Here is a 22,166-nt window from a genome sequence, read left to right on the forward strand (position 1 = left end):
AAGATATATATGGGACATTTCAAACAGAAGTGTAGAAAAGATGGTCATAAATACGTGTCTAATATTTGGGGAATACAAAAGAGCAAAAATTATAAATGTGAGAATCACCAAATATTCAATGTATCACAAATAAATGGTAGTAATGGATGAAATACCCATGACAGTATTCAGTTAAGAAGAGAAATAAGCTGAGAATAGAAAAAGAATATCTAAGTTGTCCATTAATGAGATTTTCCCTCATTTCCCAATGGAAAGTAATTATTTGTGCTCTCTGTTGTATCTCTTTGACTGTGAGGCTACCATACTGCTTACATTATATCTGGGAATGGATATTTGCTCTCCCAGTAGATTATGAAGTCATTGGAAGCTCTGGATATTCCCAGGTGCCTAGTGAATACACAGCGAATTTCTATTACAGCATACTTAATTCAATTCCTTCACAAACAGCACACATGGTTTCTAATTTATAACAATAAGTTCCAAGATTCACAAAGAAAATATATGTGCAATTAATATGGTTTCATCTTGACTGTTCATCCGGAACTCATATTTCCTATCTGTACTCTGCCAAGTGCCTGAGATGATTCCTGTTTTTAGAGTTTTAGACAGACATCAATATCTTTAATGTCACATATTTTCTGACTTCCAATTGACAAAATTCAACCCATTAAATAATATCAAATGAATAGATTTTTTCTTTTTTTTTTAGTTGCTTAACCTTTCAAAATACATTAGTCTTGGTAACTAATTATTTTGCCTCATTACTAATAATGATTTTTTAAAATTATTTTCCCTTTACAGTGATAGATTTTTTGAAACCTATTGTCATTAATAGCAAGCAAGTGCATGACAGCCAGCTGGGGTTGACACAAAGCTAGCAAGACATCATGAGTACCATGCTCGATACAACACTTCTTATGCTTTATGGTGCATATGTATTACCAGATAATCTTATAAAGGTGCAGATTCTGATTCAGTAGATCATGGTGGGAGGTGGGCTGATTTGTGTGTTTCTCACAAGCCCCCAGGTGATGCCAATGTTGCAAGTCTCTTAGCTGAACTGCTTAGTCACACCTATCTACTTCTGGCAGAAGCTAACCCTTAGGGTAGACTCTATCTGGTAGGATTAAGCACTCCCACCAAATAGCTATTTGTATGATTTACATGTTAACAAGAATGAGAAGTTGGAATGAAAGGGATGAAAGAAAAGGAAAGAGAGAGGAGGAAGAGGAGAAAGAATCATGAAGGAGATGAATGTATGCCTAACTCCTTTCCTTCTCTGAGGAACTAACTGGTTTCAAACCTAATAAAAGAGGGCTCATAAAAAGGCTTTGTGAGCTTGAGTCCAAATAAATCTATTTTAGTACTAAGGTGACCATGGGTGAAACAAAGTTGGGAATAGGTTTGGTCTTTTCCTACCCCATCTCTCCCCCATTGCATAAACCAAGCAGTTTAATAACTGAAGTAACACCTCAAATGGAAAGTATACTCTGGACACTCTCCCAAAGCCAAAGGAGACATGGGGTGGGATGCGTATCTGTTGTGAGTAGAGGGAGGCTCTGTGCAGGTCAGATGCAGATGTAGGTAATCCTGTGACTATGACTGCACCTCGATTCATGGGCTGGATTACAAGTCCTTCAAAGTAGCATTGGGCTGAAACTGAGAGTATGAACCAAAACCTATTAAATATAATAGGAAGAGTCTTTTTTAAAAGATTTTATTTATTCTTGAGAGACACCGAGAGAGGCAAAGACACAGGCAGAGGGAGAAGCAGGCTCCCCGCAGGGAGCCCAATGTGGGACTGGATCCCAGGTCCCCAGGATCACAACCTAAGCTAAAGGCAGACCCTCAACCACTGAGTCAGCCCTGCGTCCCAGGAGGAGCTTTCTCTATATGCTGAAGAGTACAGTGCTTTGTAGTGATATAGTAATCTCACCTGGAAAGAATTTACTTCCTGACCCCCAATAAACATTCCAAAACTAATTTATACCATTTTTAGCAGATTATGAGTAATTTATACATCATTTCCATTTCTATCTCTGTAAAATGAGAGTAGAAATACTTGGCATGTATCATATATATATGCCATATAATAATTTAAATATATATATAAAATGCTATATAAACTTAAAATTGCTTAGAGAACAGATGCTATGTTCACTGTTTTAACTCATTTTTTTAAGTTACTTTTCCTCTCAACAAGATTTTATACCATGTTGAGATTTTGGTGCTAAAAGAGCAAGAAATCCTAAAGGGGTATTGATATTTCATCCACACAAAGAACCAGCAGCTGATGGAGAATTTAAGGTGGATTAGGAATTTAAGTTTCCTTTCTATGTGGAACAGGTTTCCTTGCCACCTTGGTTTTCCACATCTGTTTCTCGTTAGCAAATACAAGCTGTTGTTTCTAGTGCTGCAGGAAATTCATATGTGGTCTGAGGCAAATTTTGCAGACTTCTATTCACACTAGCTGTTCTACAGTCTTTGGAACCAGAAGAGATTGGTCATCTTTTTCAGGCAGGAAAAGGCCTATGGATTTCACTTATACAAGCAGAGGAAGTGAAAAATTCGTGCAATAAAGAACTTCTTTACTGAAATAAGAAGGGTATGGACTCTGAATTATTAAGTCGTGGTACCTGCTGACTAATTGCTCTTCCTGCCATTGCATTTTCTCACCAAGATTAACCAGAAGTGATCAGCAATCGCTGCCTCATCTGGTCTAGTAATGGCGATCACAAGCTCAAAGCAGAAGGCAGGCATCCTCTGGACAATTTGGACACCAAAACACTACTGCTATGTAGGAAGGCAGGAGAGTTGGCCCTTCTTATCACAGAAAGGCCAGAACATATTTCCTTGAATAATTATTCCATTATCCACTCTTACTTTGAGCACAGCATGATGCAATGGTTAAGCAAAGCCTAACACAAGGTTAGAGAGTTCATTTGGCTTGACCCACCCATAAATTCAATTAAATTGGTGATTCTTAATTTTATTTCCTGTGGAACACTGTTGTTTACTGAAATATTAATAAGTATTACTGGAAAAAATACTTCCTTAGTCAAGCAGGTATCCAAAAGGCTAAACATGTTTTTCTACTATGTGATTTTTTTCAGATGTTTTAATGTGGCAATTCCCATTTTGATTATTTTAAACTTAGTATTCTAAATTCACTTTAAGGCATCATGGCTTGATGGAAAGAGCCTGAGTTTTATATCTCTGTCAATGTCTAGCTTTGCAACATTAAACAGACGCTAATCCTCAATTTCCCTGTTGTAAAATGATGTTATAAGATTTTACATTTTTGTCGTAAGAAATACAAGAAAGAATTAGTAATGTGGGTATCACTCAATACATGGAACCCATTGTTTTCTTCCCTTATAAGTGTTATTTTAAATAGGATGCAAATGACAAGTTGTGTAACACTGACTTATATTCAGTTTCCCATGAGTGCTTAGTTCACTATAAGACAGTGTCAAGTCACGGAGTTTCTGGTGCCATAAACCTAATCTTTCCTTGATTGTGCCTTTATCATTAAAGACTTCTCAGAGGCTAAACCTTATATGCTACCATCTTCCAAATAAAGGGGGTAGTTCCAAAGGTATTTGTCAGTCACAAAGGCCAAAGGCATTTATCCAGATATTTAATTTAGGCCAAATAATTCTGTGATACTCTAAACGTCAACTATGGTTTGAATTTTATTCTGGGAAGAGCACCACCATAATGTCAGTGGGGTATGAGTCTGTTCCTTGCTATCAGCTTAGATAGCCAAGAGTTAACTACCTTTAAAATTAAATTGTGTCCCTTTAAATTTAAAACGAATTAGACCATGGCAGTTCCCTTGGCCCAAGGATAAATGCCATGGAAATTAAAGAAAATAGTTCTAATGTCATGAAACAGCAAAGGTCAGATAGGGTGAGATGATTACTTTCATCATTATTAACATTACTTTGCATTTAGATAGACCCTCTCCTTTGCCAGACTCATTCTCATTCTATCCCATTGCTTAGTATCTGAGCAGCTTGTGGAGCTCCTGATGACATCAAAGGTGATCCTGATGTGGAAGAGAAGCCACAAGTCAAGAGGGGAGTGAGCAATTAACCTTCATGCTTTATTTGCTCACTCTGGTCTTCTGCAAATGACCTACAAAAATGGGCTTACTTGAAAATAATACCCATTAAAGCCTCTCTTGGGACTTCTGAGTTATATCTAGATCTTAGATTTTTTTTAAAACAGATTTTACATTGCAACAACATGTGTGTGCGCGCATGTGCATGTACATTTGGAAAGTCTGGATATTTGTTATCTAATCCAGACAGCACAAAAAGTGCTAACATGTATAAGGACAAATACAAATTAAAAATAAAAGGTCTAATTCTTCATGTTTAAAATAAGGGAGGAAACTTCTCCTTCCTTTTTCTTAAATCATTTACATCAGAGAACTTGTAATTCTAAGTACTTTCTCGTCTCCTTAAGACATGTATAAATCCTTTAAAAACTAGATAGGCCTTCTGTCAGCTTTATTACCCAGCAATTTTTTTCGAGGATCTGGGAACCATCTCTTGGAAAGGTAAACCTCCAGGAAAGTAGCACCTCTCTGTCACAGGTTCCTTGGGAGGGTAGGAGCCTAACTTCTGAGGGAGCGTGGCTCCAAATTACAAAAGTATTTCCTTTTGTAAACATACAAGTTTATTTTTCCTCTAGATAAAGTCAATATGCTAACACAGATGGTCATCCCAATTACCAGGTATATTTAGAATGAACTATATGTGACAAATGGTGCTGCCAAGTCCTCCTATTTGAGGACTAGTTATTGTTTATCTTGAAAACATATGTAATGGGTTGCATCTGCTTAGCTATGTAAAAGAGTAAGATTTCTTTCTGTCTTTATAATCTCTTGATGGATTGATTATGATAAGCCTCACATTCTGCTTTAATGCTCACTCAATGATAAGTGCTTTCATCTCTACTATGCTGGTGGAGAGCATTTCCAAATTGGGAGATGGGTTTGTTTTTAATTTTATTCCCCTAACGCATGACTATGCTTTTAATTAGAATAATGGACTAAAGAAAATAATAGGATATACCATGTCAGTTGTTCCTAACCATAAATGTGAATTAGCCTTATCTGCAGGGCTTAAAATACCGACTCCCAGCACCACTATTAGAGATTTGGACACTACATATTTGGAGTAAAACAGTAGAGTTAACAGTTTTGGGGAGTTTTAACAACTCTCCCAGATGATTTTGATGCAGGTGGCCGGTGGGCACCATTACAAATAAATGTTTTAACAAAATTTTTAAATTTCCCATATGAAAAAGACTTCTCTATCCTGTCCTAGTCACTTCCTGGTTCATTTACATATTTGATTTACCTTTACAAATATGTAAGTACAACATCAGGTAGATCCTCTCTGTTGAGCAATCTTTCTACATTTGGCCTCCTTTTCCACACATAACAGGGGAAGGCTCGACTACCCTCCCCAGGACCTGACCAGTCCCCTGGGCCCTCATTCTCCTGAGGGCCTCTGCCTCCTTTGTCACAATGAGCATCCCTCAACTTCTCTGCCTATGTCTTATTTCTCCTTCTCTCTGAAATCAAAGAAAGAGCTATCAGGTTTTAGAGGTTAGCACCTCCACCTCTGCCTTTGCTCTCCTCCATCTTTTCTTTCCTCATCACATCAAGTTTTTCTTTATTGGTATTCCCAATCTCTGAATACTTTCCCTTTATTCATGTATACTAAATTGTCTCTAATTCTCTAATGCCCATATTCTCTCCTCTCATTTAAATTGCTGGCACAGGTTGCTCCTGTTTCCTTCACTACCAACCATATCTAAAGTAGTAGTCTGTTTTCCCACCTTCTATTTTCCTGTCCCCTTCCCTCATTACTTACTCAGCGTTCAGGGATTTAACCCCTACACAACTATCTTCTGTTTCAACCTCTCTCCTCAGACCAAGATCGATACTGGATAGAGACTGCCATTATAAATTCTAGAAGCTCCTCAAATTCATTTTTTCCAAACCCAAAGTTTCTTTCTAAAACATGCAAGTGCACTATACTTTTGGTGTCAGTTGGCAGTATCGCTATCCAGTTATCCAAGTTCAAAAAATAATCCAAGACATGGTCATCATCTACTCTTTCACCTCCCCAGCTGAACAAATTCCCAAGCTCTGTTGTGTCCACCACAAAAAATATCTCTTAAGAACTGTCTCCTTTTGCTGCTCCCACTGACACTGGCTTCATGACATTTCTCTCTGCCTCTGGTTTCTTCTAACTCGAATCTATCTTTCACTTTCCCCAATGTTGGCTTTCTAAAATAAAACATGACCAGGTCAGATCCTTAAAAGAATATGTTTAATAGGACACAATGGCTCTTTGTTGCCTACAAAATAAAGACAAATTCTTCACACAAATAACCCACAAAATCTTCCTGGCAAAACAACTGAACCTGAATTTACTCAAGCCTCTCACCCTAATTAGTTTACAGCGTATATAGGAAAAGAGGAACATGTTAAAGGACACATCAGAGCTGCATCAGCCAGATTCAAAGGTAGAATTCCACAAAACAAATGACCATATTACTTAAAAATATGAGGAGTATTTTAGAAAAGCAAGGGACAGAGATAAACTGTTATAAATTAAAATAGACTGACACATGTCAGTCTAACAAATGCATCATGTGGATGTTTTAGAGGCAACTTGGCTGAGTATTAGATGATGTATTAAGGAATTACCATTAAGTTTATTAGACATATACATGAAGTGTAAATATTTTAAGTACTTTTCCATCAGATACACATTCTGAAGCATGAATAATGAATTTACTTTAAATTATTCCAGAGAGGGGGGTGATGATAAGAAGAGAGAGATGAAGCAAAGTGTATATGTTGAAAACTGATGAAGCTGGATGATCAGTACAAATGCTTGTTTTACTAGTCTCTACTTTTGGATATATTTGAATTTCCCATAAGAAAAAAAAATTCTTAACCCTCCTTTGTGGTATCAAAATCATTAACAACCCTGCCTTAGAACACCTGGCTCGACTTACCTTTAGACATTTCCCCATCCTGACCTCCGGGTCATACTTAACCTGCCAAGCACCTGTGTGCTAGGTTGGGCTCCTGAATACATTCCTAAACACTTGGATCTTTATTCTGGAGCAATCCAGATTACCTCTCTTCAGGTGAATTAGAAATCCCTCATCAACACCATAATTACCTACGGAAGACTCTGTACAAGTGTGTTGTTGCTCTGGTATGCTCTGAACAAAGGAGTACCGGCAGGTTTGAAAATGTAAAACATGACAAAGTATATCAGTTTGCATGACAAACTTGGAAAAGTGATTTCAGATTGTCTAATCTTTATTTTATAAATGTTTAACTGTGATTCTATAACATTAGCTGATATAAAATGATGAATAGTTAAATGAAACATTGAATTACTTCTAATTGAGTGCATATTTTAGGAACCTGTAGGACATGCCCATCAATGTGGTGAAAACCTCCTGTCACAATATTGATGGTTGCCATACATTCTCAAGTTGACCTGTGTACTTTTGTAATGACCAACATGCCATTGAAATAATATTTTTGAGTATACACAATATTTCACAATTATTTTATTATTCCTAAGTAAATCTATTAGCATATAGGGCAGTTTTGAAAGTCCGAATTAACTTATGAGGAAGAAAAGGGCATCAATTAGGCAAATTTTGATGAAATTAGCCTCTCCCAATTCTATCGCCCAATAGCCAATATTTTTCACATTTGTGAGCAGCCATTATAATAATATTAACTATGATGAACACTTTGTATGCTAATGTGGATATAAATTACAACTGCAGAAAAATGTCTTTTGTCATTTGCCATTTGTTAATATCTACTTAATGTAGATGGATATCTCCTCCCTCCATTTTCCATATGTATTCAAGTGCCTTACTATTCAAACACAATTACTCTTTCCAGATACAATTAGAGAAAAGACTAGGTTCAGACTTACCAGGAAATCTACTGTGGAGGTTGGCATCACAGTTGTAGCCATTAAACTGAGCAGACCCCAGAAGTACTCCAATTGTTAGAAGCAACAGCAACCATATTCGTTCCATTGCAAAACCTAGAAAAGAGTTCTTATCATGTGTACATCACCAGCCTTCACTCTTTCTTGCTGGAAAGACTGAGGCTGATCTGAACTCACTGTTGGGTGGGCTGGCAGGCTGTATCCATGCAGGCAAGCTCATTTAAAGCCTAAGGATTATGAGAAATAATTATCAGCAACAAGACAGAAGTTTCAGTTATGATATTTGAAAATTATTTCCATTCTTTGGCATCAGTTTGGTAAGGGTGACAAATCCAGACTTTTGTAGTGGAAGAACTAAATGAAAGTCATAAAATTTGCAAAGAAAGTGTATTATAAATAAGAAGAACTCAAACCAAATATTTACCATATGAGAACAGCATAGCTAGACAAACTGACCAATGTAGAGACAACTCTATACTTTAAAATACCAATATCTGTAAATTAAGAGGGATTTAACACTTGATACTTGATTCTCAAAGAATTTTCCATAGTCTACATGGCTTAATAATGTCAGGAAAAACTTCCCCTTATCAAATAAATTCCAGACTAGTGCTACTTCTCAAAATCAGTAGTTTGTGTATCTTTTTGTTGTTGTTGTTGTTTTCAGGAAACACAGGGATAAAGCAAAAGGAAGAATAGAAGAATACTATGTGTGGACTGATATCATGATTCCACCAATGACTCTTCATTGGTGGGTAAAATAGGACTGATACAGATAAATGAACACCGTGCATTCTTATGTGAAAGTAATTGAAAACGATTTTTATGTTGTCATCATGTGTTGAACAAATAAATATGAACTGACTTTGATAATTAAACACCAGTCAGTCTGGTGCTTAATATTTTTTTTCCCGGTTGCCCCATTTTTGGCGAGATCTTCCAGAGCACCCAACTGAGGCTCAGGGCAGTTTGTGCACTGAAAAAAAAATCTTTTGGGTTGGTGGTTTTGGTCTGTGTGTAAAAAGCAAAAAGAAAATAAAATTGTAAATGGTTTGCTCAAATAATTTAGTGCATTTTAAAAGCTTGGGGTTTGGGGGGTGGTATTTTAGCTGCCCTTAAAGATCTGCCCTTAGATGATTAATCAAGTCTTTAGCAAAAGGAAGGAAATACATCTTGCTTTTTTGAACCATCATTTTAGTATAACAAGTTTATGGTGAACAAAGTCACTTTGGTAAGGATGTGGGAAAGGAAGGCATGAGTTTACTCTTAAAAATAGATTGAAAAATATTAATTCAACAGGAGCTTCCTTCCTTCAGCATTATAACATACTACTCAGGCACCAACCTCATGACTTTTAGGAGAACAGCCATATGTCTGGTTACTTTTAATTCCCTAAGACATTGGGTCAACTAAAAGTTCACACAAATGGCTGACCCAGACCCTGGCTCTCTTGGCCCCATCTATAAATACCATCATTGTCTAGCTCCTCAAGACATTTCAAAGAAGTGTTAAGTGTTAAGAAAGCCTTGCTCTTTTGGAGTCTTGGAAATATTGGTAGGAAAGAGAGCAACTTGTTTCTGAGCAGTACATCCTATCCCGCACAAACTTAGATATGCCCTGCCATGCCCTTCTCATGATGGGTCCCCATGATTCCCACAAGGCATTGGAGACTCTAGACTCACATTGTTGTCTTCTAATCTAGAAAAATCTTCCATCTCTTGGGATTCAGGGAGTCAGGAATTTTCATCAATGAATGATTTTTATTCTGAAACACTTTCTAGCTTTTACATTCTTTCACAGAAGAAAAATAGCACTTACCGAGTGGACACTATTTACAAAGAAGACACTGTGAGCCAGATCATTTGCTATTATTTCTCATTCATATGTCTTAAAATAATTAGATGAGACTGGAATTATTACTCCATGTGCAGAGAGGGACAAATAAGTCTCAGGAAGTTTAAGTAGCATAGAAAATAAGTGGAGAAACCAGAATTCAACTCCAGGTCTTTCTGGCAATGTTTACTGCACATACTACCTATCATCTATTATTAAATATTTTGGTTGCTATTTACCATCAGTTGCTTTTCTTTAAATTTATTAATTACTAGATTTTTTGATAGAGAGAGAAAGCATGAGCAGGGAGAGGGGCAAAAGGAGAGGGAGAAAGAATCTTAAGCAAGCTTCACCCCAACATGGAGCCCAACACAGGGTTTATTTTATCACCCTGAGATCATGACCTGAGCTGAAAAGAAGAGTCCAGCCCTTAACCAACCGAGCTACCTAGGTACCCTATGAATTAATAGATCTTTAATAGATCTTTTCATCTGAAATGGATAAACAAATTCTTATCTAGTTGATGCAATCTGATTAAAAGATGTATTTTATAATAGGGGCATTATGAGAGAGAAAATTATTTTTTTAAAATAGAGAAAAGGCCCTAATTGGGAAAACTGTGAGAATTATTACTATAGACTAAATGGGACACATCCACGTTTACCAAAAATTGATGACAAATTCATGCTATTTGAAACAGCCTACCAATAGAGGTGGCAAAGTCTTAGCTTTACAACTTTTTAAAATTTTATTATCTATTTTTTAAATTTTAAGCTTTACAACTTTTAGATCAGATTTGAGGTTCTCCAAAGGAGGTATGCCTCTCTCCCCTACACTTTAAATAAGACTCACAGTACTGTTGTGAAGATTAAAACTCCTAATAAATATTTTTGATGAAATAATTTTTGGTCATATTGGCATATATGGACTCAACCCTTCCCTAATAATTCTCTAGATTTGTTATTTGAAAATCAAGATGATGGTCACAATACTATAAACTATAGGTGCATAAAAACCTTAGCATAGTCTAGACATACAGAAGACACTGAAATATCAGTTTCAGGGTCACCACATATTGATGTGAAAGTTGTACTTTAACAAGTAGATCCAATAAAGACAGTGACAGGGCTTGTGCTTTGGCTAAGCCACATGCTCCAGAGCTAGATTGGTCAACATAAAGATGTTCCATGAGCTACTGGAAGCTCTGATTAGTTGAATGACATTATTCTATTTATAATGGCATTTGTACTGATCTGTGTGTTAATATTAAGGTACATTAAGCAGGAGATTTTTAAAGGACATCTACATCTCCTGTTTAGGTATCCACATTTTGATCCCTAAAAGACTTACCAAGACATTGAGAGACTCTTTATAGTCCAACTGCACATTAAAACAAAATGATGTACTATTAACTTGTAACCTTCCCACCCTCAATCCCATCTCATCATTTCCTCTGCACACAGTAACCCTGGACATCACCAACTCACAGAAGCAAGCTTAGTAATGCTGTCTTGCCAGAGTTCCTAAAGTTCTTTCCTGAAATGGTATTACCTGATATTTGGGACTATTTTGAGACACATTCAAATAGTATCTTTGAGTACTCAAATAGTATCTTTACATTCTTTAAAGCATAAGGTCCTGTTTGCTCAGGCTCCCTGGCTCCTAGACAAGTAAAATTCTATGGCAAGTATAATTCTTTACTCCAGTCCTCTGCCTAAAAGATCTTAGGTGAGCTTCACATCACAAAGTAGAACCTGATTCCTATCATCCACTCTGATGTGACATATGGTGCTTGCTGTCCCATCACGGCTCCAACAAACTGCTTGAGCAAAGGCATTTCCCATCTTCTCCACCATAACTAAATGCAGCAACCAATGCCCCAACATTGGTGATGACAGCGGTGTGCAGGACTGCCTAACACAGCCAATAATCCAAAACATTAATACTAAATTCTTAGATAACACAAACCTTGAAGACAAGTGTGCACAAGGTTTTTGTACCTGCTTCTTAGCTTAGTATCTTCATAAATTTAAATTGTGGGGATAAAGGAGGGAGAGCAGAATTATACGAACAACACTGAATTTTAAGAAACTTAGAGGTGTTAATTTTAAAAAAGAGACACTCGCATCTCTTAAGCTGATATTAATAGGCTCTGTGTTTTATACATAGCAATACAAAGGAAATCATGGGCTAAGTGATTTGCTGTCAAATATATCCATATTTCTCATATTAATTTTTCTTTTTAGAATGGTATCTTCTTCCAAAATAGAAATTCTGATTTATTTGCTTAAGATTGACCATGAGTCAGAAAAATGTAATTTCATTTTCAGTTCTCATTCAATTTTCTAATGTATATAACAGTGTTTATAAGCTCTGTCATAAACACTGTTCTATAATTTTGCATATTCAATTATCATTTTTTGACCTTCTTTTTATTGAGATCTGCTATGTGCCAGGAACTGTGCTGTATTTAATATTAAACTACTAACACAGATTTTTTTTTTTTTTTTACCCATGTTACAAATGTAGAAACTGGAGCCTAAGGTTTTTCATTGACTTGCTCAGGGTCACAGATCTAGTAAATGACAGAGTAGAATTCAAAACCAAGCTTGACCCTTGGAATTATTACACTGTTCTGTTTGATTTTACTGAAGTTTGTCAAATAAATAAAATTAATGCTCTGATAATTTTCAGAAAGTAAATTATATTAATAACATGCATGACATAATGCCTTGAACTAAACAGTTCTGATTATTGAGGCAAAAAATACCTTTAATATCTACATAATTGTCATGATTATTTCACCTAGGCAATGAATGCCATAAAGGATATTATTCTTTTCACAGATTAACTTAATGATAATATAGTGAGTTTTAAGGACTGATTATATGCCACAATGTTTTTTCAAGCGCTTTATATATATTATCTAATCCTGAGACAGGTAATTTTTTTGTCTTATTCTGGGGATAAAAAACTATGGCACAGAAATGTTAAGCAACTTGCCCAAGGTTAAACAGATAACAATCACATGGTATTTCCTTCTAGAAAGCAATCCTATGCTACTCCGAAGGAAAAACGGCAATTACTTAGTAAATTTGATCAAGATAGATCTATTTCTGCATTCATTTATTAAATATTACTCAATGTTTACATATGCCTGGTACTATCCAGAGAGGAAGACTACTGAAAATTTCTTGTCTGCCTAGAACTTACATTCTAGTAAGGGAAGCCAGAAGAAAACAATATGCGTAAGTAAAATACAGAGTGTATTTGTGATAAGGACTATGGAGAAAAATAGAGCAAAAAGAATGATAGGACGTCCTGGGGTAGAAGGATGGGAGTATTGAAATTTTAAATGGGGTTGTCAGGGATATATCAACAACATGTATAAATGAAAAAACTACTTTAGTTATGAACTGGCAGGTCTAACTCTTTTTAACTTGTACTTCACTTTTTTGTACACTGTTTAGGCATTTCCCAAGTAAAACAGACTTTTAGTGCATAAATTATTCTCTGGGAAAAACATGGACATTTAGAACAAGCACATTAACCTTTTCAAATGAATAAAAGTGGCCCTTAGTGCCTGAGAAAAGTAATTTATTAAATAGCACCCCTGTGACCTGAGAAAAAGTGAACGTATTCAAAGTGCTTTTATCTACTCTCAAGAAGTAACTTTTACAGAAACAAGTGGGTTCAACCATTTGTCAGTTTTGTATTTCCTTAATTTTATTGCATTCATATAGACCATCTGTATGATACTGTTCTAGTTGAGAAGAAAAATGGAAAATTCAAAAACCATCTTTTCAAATGTTTGTCATGCTAAGACTTAGGCATTTTTTCGCTGAAGTAAGGCTGATGGTTTCATCCTACAGATTTAAAAAATACGAAATGGGTCTTTGGCATGAGTGATTGCCCGAATTCTCTCATTGTCAGCCCTCCTCCAAATTTATTGGCCACCTGCTTTGCACAGGCTTCCTGGCTTCTACAGGGGGCATAACCTCATTCCTGGTGCTTCTGTATCACCTGCCCCTCAGAAAAGATCAGAAACAGTTCATTATACTTTAAATGACTAGAAATAGTCTAAAGAGTTCCCAGGAAAGTGGAGGAGAAGAAATATGTGTGTTTTAGCAGAGATCAGTGTTTAAGTTAAAGGAATAAAGCCCTTTGAAGCAACCAACAAGACTCAGATAAGAGCAGCAGCAAAAAGGCACTGAATTTGCACAGGTAGGCAACTGTCCTGCTCAATGAAGTCTAAAAAGTGTTACACAGTCTTGCTTCGAGCCAAAGAACATATTAGTTCACCTTCCACAGCCACCAGTTTTAAAGTGCTGGAAACCATGACTGTCTAACGAAGAAACAGATTTTCTGAAGGGATGTCTAGACTGAAATTCTGTACTCTTTATTTCCATGTTCCACTTGGACATTAAAGGCAACATAGATAATAAAAGGAAAGGTAAAAAATAAAACTTCCATCAGAAATATCCATTATGATGTACATATACTTTCTTTAACAAAGAGTGTACTTGTCTTGCTAAACAAAGAATAAAATGTACCATGTAGTTTCAGAATAATGCCTCCAAGAAGGAAATATGTTTAGCCATCAAGAAGATACCCAGAAATTTTATGACTAAAGATGCTGATACATACCATGAGAAAATATGAATGCTCAAGGCTGTTCCTAAGAGAAAAACCCACTCCAATTTTCTCTGACACAGAGTATTCATTCATTTCCCTTTGCCCGCCTTTCTCATTTGTCTTTCTGTTGAGGGTTTTCTTGAGTAATCCATAGAATTTAAATGATCTACCGTGTTTAGCTTAAACATTTATTCTAACATCTTAGTTTTCGGGGTGCTGACAGATTGAACTAAGTCACTCTAAAAGCCTTTTTTAAATAATGCACCAGGGATCCCTGGGTGGTGCAGCGGTTTGGCGCCTGCCTTTGGCCCAGGGCGCGATCCTGGAGACCCCGGATCGAATCCCACGTCGGGCTCCTGGTGCATGGAGACTGCTTCTCCCTCTGCCTGTGTCTCTGCCTCTCTCTCTCTCTCTCTGTGACTATCATAAATAATAAATAAAAAAAATTAAATAATGCACCAGTTTCATTTTCAAGATATGTGTACATTTTATTCTCCTGAAGCAGCTTTGAAGACATGTTAGTATATAAACTTCCTCTCACTTTTCATGAAGTACAGTGATAACAAATTAATAGTAAAATGACAATTTATTTATTTTAAATGCCCATTTCCCTGTAATTAACTAAATAATTGGCAATGAGTATGATTATTTCCAAATGAAAATGTTTCTTTCTTAATGGAGATAATATACAAAATATTTATGAAAGGACACAACACAAGAACCAGCCAATCAGAAGAAACACCATACTGACATATTTTGGCTGAATATCAACACACTTCTAAAAAATCAAAAGTATTTGCATGGTTACCAATAATGATAATGGCAAGATACCTACATATGCTGGTAAACTTTTGCCAAGAATAAGAGAATAAGAATAAGAGAACCCCCACTATTTTAAATTCCTCTTAATTAATTCATTTATTTTATTTATTCATTCCACACATTTTTATTTTTTAAAGATTTTATTTATTTATTCATGAGAGACACAGAGAGAGAGGCAGAAACATGGCAGAGGGAGAAGCAGGCTCCAAGCAGGGAGCCCAATGCGAGACTGGATCCCAGGACCCCTGGATCATGCCTTGAGCTGAGGGCAGATGCTCAACCAGTGAGTCACCCAGGTGTCCCTCATTTCACAAATTTTTATTGAGTAGTTTCTACGTTTCAGACTCAGGATATTGGGAATCCAGTGGTGACCAAAACAAGCATGGCCCTTACCCTCAGAGTTTATAGACTGGACTAGAAAAGGAAATAGTCAGTAATGTAATAATTGCATACACAAAAAATATATTTGGTAAGTGCTAAGAAAGAAAAGGATGCCTCAAGAAAGCAAAACCATAGAACCTAATATAGATAGAGGGCGCCAAGTAAAGACTTCCTGCAATGTGCCATAGTTGATAAGAATTGAAGGACTGATTTGACTTAAGTGAAGTCTGTAAAGAGCAGCACTCCAGGTAGAGCTCATTGCGTAACCACAGGTTCTAAAACGTTAAAACAGTTAATATTTTGGGAATCTGAGGGTTTTTAAAAAGATTTCATTTATTTACTTAAGAGAGAGAGTGAGAGTGAACAAGAGAGCACAAACTGGGGGATCAAGGCAGGGGGTGAGGGAGAAGCAGACTCCTCACTGAGCAGGGAGCCTAACGTAGGGCTAAATCTCAGAATCCTGAGATCATGACTTGAGCTGAAGGGATATGCTTAAGTGACTGAACCAACCAGGCACCCCTATTTGGTGGAATTTGAAAGAAGTTCCATGATGCTGAGCAGGGAGGAAAGGGCCAGGAGGTAAGTATAAAGGTAAGGTCAGGAGACAGACCATGGTAAACCATCTTACCTAGATGGAATGGGAAGCCATTGAAGGCCTTTGAGTTGAGGGCAAGGATTGTAATGCCAGGAGTAAAGTAAATAAATTTAAGATATTATTTTGAACAGGAAATAATAGGACTCAATGTTGAATTCTAGGTGCAGAGTGAGTGAGAGAAATCGAGAACTCTCAAGTGTGTGTCTTGGTCAACCAAGTAAATGGTGGCTTCGTATATTGAGATGATAAAAATTTGGAAGAAGTATTTACTGTCATGGCAGCAGGGTGGAGAAGGGACCAAGATATCAGTGGATATCCATTGCATTAGTCCAAATGCAATGCAACCAAATCTTACGTATCATGAAAGATGGAGCACTAGTAAAAGGCAGTATTGCAATCTTGTTTTAAGTTCAAAAGCAAGCCTCTGTTGGTTATCACAGGTCTTATCTAAATATCGTATGTATAGACAGGAGAAGAATTTTGACTATGAATAGTTAACCCCAAAGTAACTAAGTCTTAAACCAGCAGTGACTAAATTTTAAACCAGTTATCTCGAAATGGCAAGATTCAATGTTTCGTGCCATAGGCAATAATGGTCTCTTCTGTAATTTAAGTTCACTTAAAGAGAAGTGACAAAAAATTCATGTGGATGTATCTAAGATGCAAACTAATTCTGCATACAAAACCCTGTGTAGAGAAACACGTTATCCTTAAGTTCTTCATGGCTAGTTTTGCTTCTCAAAACTGAATAGATCACTATGTTTGGAAATGAGAACTGTGTAATCAGGCTCATAATCTCAGAAACTGAGGACACCACCAAATCTAACACAGCCTTGAGATTCTAATCAAATCTTGATTCCAATCAGATATTATTTTTCTCATATTTTTGTTTTTTTTTATCAGTCTATCCATTTATTGTTGTGGTGATGGTGATTACTGTATTGTTTGATATTAAATTTTAGACATTTTGATTCTTAATATTTCAACACATATATGAAAAAGACCTTTTTCACATAACCACAATACCATTACTGAACTGAATAAAATTATAGTTAATTCATAAGAGCATCTAATATGAATTCTATATTCAGAATTCCCCAATTCACTGGAAATATATTTTACAGCTGTTTTTCTCCAATCCAAGATCCAGAAAAAAGAGACTAAAGAGATAATATAACTAAATGCAAAGGTTTATGTATTGTATTTGGGTTGTTATATCCCTTTAGACTCTTGTAATACAGAGACCTCACTGCTCTGATATCATTTCATGTCCATAAGAATTCTGTTATCATACCAGACCAAAATAATATGAGAAAGTACAAGATTCTGTAAAAATCAGAAATATTTAAAGCTGGAAAAATTCATTCATATATCTTAAAGAGTCAATAAAGACCAAATGTAATCAAATGTTAAAACTATCATTGGAGTTGCAGAGAAAAAAAAAATTGGGTATGGGTAACATGAATCTAGAGAATGTTAGAAATGTGGGTTATATGGGCTGGATGACTTATGTGGGCTATAACAACAATGGGACCAAACTCTTCCCTAATTTATCATGTCCTTGTAAAAAAAATAAATAAGGGTATGTTGCATGATGGTTGCAAGTAAGAATCTATCCATTGTCCCAGTCAAAACCTCTGACTAATAAGCAATTGCTGTTAGCTTACAAGATAATGCTTTCTGAGTGGGTTAGTATCTCCTAAATCCAGGAATATGTAGGCATAGAAATATTTAAGATAATAAAAAATTACAGATAATTTCTTTGTGTTAAAGGAACTGATGCATCTTGATATTCTTTGTAATTAATATGTTAGGAAATTTGACCTATTTAACTAATGTTAGTTCTTTTATTCTGACTTAAGATGTGTAACTGAGTAAATAATTTAGACTTTTTATGCAAAATTGACATACTTCCAAGGTTATATATATTATTGAGATACTTAAAATATAAAATTGAACGCATTTAAAAATCTATTTTTTATCTTTGAGCATTAGTTGAATACTTAGGATTTTTTATAACAGATAACTCCTAAGAACATACTAAACTTCCTCTGATAAAAATTTAATATATCTTATTTCCTTTTCAGTATGTCAATTAACTACTTTTGCATATAAAATCAAATATTATATTACTCAAAGACATTAAAGATTATAAGGTCTGCTAGAACTTACAGATAAAACCTCATAATTAAAATCTTTAAGAATAACTAGGTTTGACCATTTGTAACTCTAATTGAATGTTAATCTTTAAACACCTCAGAATATATTTTTCAATTATTCAATATACAGCAATAGAAAAAAAAAGCTCACACTAAACACAAAATAAGCAGTTGTTTTGCTTCAGAAGCCATGTTAAACATAGAATTCAAATCTTTAAACATTAAGTTTATATACCACATATTGAGATGCTTACAACCAGATAATTACAGGGGAACGGAGATCAACTGAAGGATATCAGTTTGATGTAGTCTGTCTCACATTTACATAGTCATAAATCAATTCATTGACTGGAATAACAGAAGATTAAAAATATTATTTAAATTAACTGGATTTTTCTCTCTTTTTTCCCCAAGATTATATACTGGAATTTGTTGATGATAAATTCCAGTTTGATGTGACTTCACTAAATGCTCAGAATATGCATTTCTGAATATATGTTTCAGTCCTCAAGAAGTTTTTAATCAGAGGCGAAACATTTTAGCTTCAAATAATTACATCAACAATATGAAAACTTCTAGAAGTTAATTTAGAAGAATTTTTTTATGACCTCGGGATAATGAAAAATTTCTTAGAAAAAAAATTGTTTTATCATCAGAAATTATAGGCTAGGCCTACACACAACTTCCTTCTAGAGACTCACTGAGATATTTTTGTTTCCACGTTGCCTATTAATTCATATAATGCAACATTATGTAGCATATGCTAGCATACTTCTGATTAAATACAACCATATCTTTGGGCTCTGGTTCTCCTTCTATCACTAATTGTCTGTGTGGTCCTGGAGAAGTCACATAATGTGTCTTACTCTCAGTTAGCTCATGTGCACAGAAAAGTATTTGACGGGAAGAGGACTAAGAGGACTTCCAGTATCAAAAGCCAAAGAAACCATGTTTTAAGAACTAGAGGAGAAAATTGTGATAAATTCATCAGGTCCTTCTTTCTAAAATCACCCCCCTTATCAGAATTTAGGCTTTACAAAATTAGGAGGTGTTAGATATCTGCTGCCTTCCTGCTGTCTCCACATCAACTGATGGGGTATCAGAACACCCTTGTATCTATCTCTTGTCATTTTATAAGAAATAAAAATCAGCAGAAGCCTCGCAGATTAATCTCAATGTTGTTAAGGGAAAGCATTAACCCTTGTACTTTTGGACCTCTCTGTCCTTCTTCTGGTAAAGTAAAATTATATTTAAAAAAAATAAATAAGTTGTAATCGGTTTTATACTTTTATTTGTTCTTCCTTGCATCTACATTTTTGTTTCTCAAAGGTCTCAAAGGCTTTCAGGAAGCAATAATCACAAAATAAAATAGGCTGCTGATAATTTATAATAGCACTTTGTTCTTTTTGCCTCAAATACATTTTCAACCCTGTCCTCATTAATGTTCATTTTTTTATTATTATTTGTTGAGCTATTTGGGAGAATGTAATATTAACCTTCATGACATCACTCTGAGGAGTACATTGAAACAACAGAGCTGCCTTTGTTTTCTTAGATGTGGGAATTGATGCCAAGTGGCTAAATGATTTTCCCAGGTAATGCATGCTTATTATAGATAACACAAAAGAACATAACTAAAAGCAGCTCCTGAAGTAACAATTTCTACTATTTCTAAGTTAGATGTTTGATAACAAAATCACATATGCAAAATATGATACTTTGACCATGATAAAGTAAAATCAACAAAAGTTTTAGCCAATCAGATCAAGTAGAATGTATACACAAAAGCTTTAGTTAAGAATCAGTGTTGAAATCAGGGATAATCTAAAATTTAAATCCTCATATGGAACATTGCAGTTAGTTCCATATTAATTGCTCCTATTTTATAAATTAAAAAGACCACTCATAGATCACTGGAAGTGGTCACTATATTAAATCCTTACTCTGAAAATCAGTAATTAAAAGGGAAGAATTAAACATTAGTCCTGATTTCCAAGTAGCAGCTGTATTTCTGTTTTAAAATGATTTCTCACCAAAAAAGTGTGTGTGTGTGTGTGTGTGTGTGTAAGAACTATGGCAAATATTAAAGCTTATGCTATTCTTTTGATCTCTTTTATATTATAAATTTATCATAACAAAAACTCAAAATCAAGTGACCTACACCTAACTCATTCTAACTGGAGTAATTTAGATAACCCACTTTGCCTCTAATGGACTCTCCTGTCATCTATAAAGTAAGGACTTGTACAATATAACTGACTAAATAATTATAATTAGGTTACAGAAGGTTTGAAAAATATTTCACCCTTTTTCTAGTAGCATTAAAGAAAAGCAGAATTTATTTATAGGATCAAAGTCAATGATGTCAAGACATTGAAGAATGAAGAGTTCTGAAGGGGAGGATAGTTATCACTTCTTAAGAAGAGAGCTTATGAGCTTTTGTGTCTTCAATGAGATGGACACAATTCTAACAAAATCATAGCCCTTGCAATAGCCAGTGCTAGGAATATAAGATATAACTCTAGTTATAGCATTTTAGCTTCTGTCTCATAAACCAAAATGGTTCTGGGATCCAAAGCACCAGGCAAACTGTAGAGATGCCTGCGGGCCACAGTAGGTAAGGTCCTTATTGTGGATCCTAGTCAACAAGTGAGTGGGAAGCAGGTGAACAGAAAGAAGAAGGTAAGCAGAAGGATTACAGATAATGTTGTATCATACCTAGTAAATCAAGGTCTTTGGTAAAATTAAACATAAATCCTTAAGACATGGAGATCCCACTTCTTCAGGAGAGTTTATCTCACACTACTGTGGTAAATATTCCATCAAGACCAGTTTGAAAACTGAGGCTCATCATAACAAAAATGTCTCTGACCCAAAGATTGACACAAAAGATGTCACCCAGTAATACATAATTAATTGCCAAATAAATTTCAATGAGTGTTTCAGTCCATTCATTGGGTGACTCAAAAAAAAGGATAAAATATAAATGAGAAGAAGAAATTAGGTCTCATAAAATAGTCTCATTTTTGTGATATTCAAAAATTTAAATAAAATAATCCTCTTCACTAAACACAAATCTTCACTGAACAACAACAACAAAATGCTTTGTTTTCAAACTATCTAAACCTCCTGAGAGTTTCAGTGATACTCTTAGGAGGATGCTACACTCCACAGACCCTGTAGAAAATCATGGGTTTAGATTAGAAGAATCTTTTTAAAATAAATATTTTTCTAGGATATTAGTTTAGTGGGTTCAGGAACAGCATTTTTCATGAGATAGAGTAGGATGGGATAGTATAGGATGGAATAGAATGGAATAGGGTAAAATAGAATATTTTCGTAAAATGTATATATACTATGTATATGTGTTTGGATGAGTATATATTAGATTACAATGTAAAATATTTGACTGTGAGTCATGCTGGAAAGTCTGAAATCCAGTGGTTCAGAACAAGATAGCAACATGGTGCCCATGGGCTGAATATCTCTACCCACAAATATGTTTTGATTGGCTTCACAGAAGAAGCAAGTGAAAGGAAAATAGCATTCCCAGACTGAGCTACCCACAGAAAAATGCTGAGAAAAAATGTTTCCCATGATGTAAGTAAGAACTCAAAGTAGGATTATAGAGTGTGATTATTAGTTTGTTTATATTTTAGGAGGATGTTTAATTTTTAAAGTATGTATTAAGGAAGTAGAGGCAATAGATACTTACTTAAGGAAGTT

General features: G+C 35.2%; 1 protein-coding gene across 1 annotated transcript in view; it reads right to left on the bottom strand.

The window, feature by feature from the left end:
* Positions 1-22,166, bottom strand: part of ZPLD1 (zona pellucida like domain containing 1) — a 250,430-nt gene that overhangs the window by 33,393 nt on the left and 194,871 nt on the right. Inside the window, exon 4 of the mRNA XM_055316249.1 lies at positions 7,998-8,111. Within this exon, the coding sequence (XP_055172224.1) occupies positions 7,998-8,103 (106 nt within the window). The 5' untranslated portion in view covers positions 8,104-8,111. The remainder of the gene's footprint in view (positions 1-7,997; positions 8,112-22,166) is intronic.

The sequence above is a fragment of the Nyctereutes procyonoides genome, unplaced genomic scaffold (genome assembly GCF_905146905.1).
Source record: "Nyctereutes procyonoides isolate TBG_1078 unplaced genomic scaffold, NYPRO_anot_genome, whole genome shotgun sequence".
In the NCBI taxonomy this organism is placed as follows: Eukaryota; Metazoa; Chordata; class Mammalia; order Carnivora; family Canidae; genus Nyctereutes; species Nyctereutes procyonoides.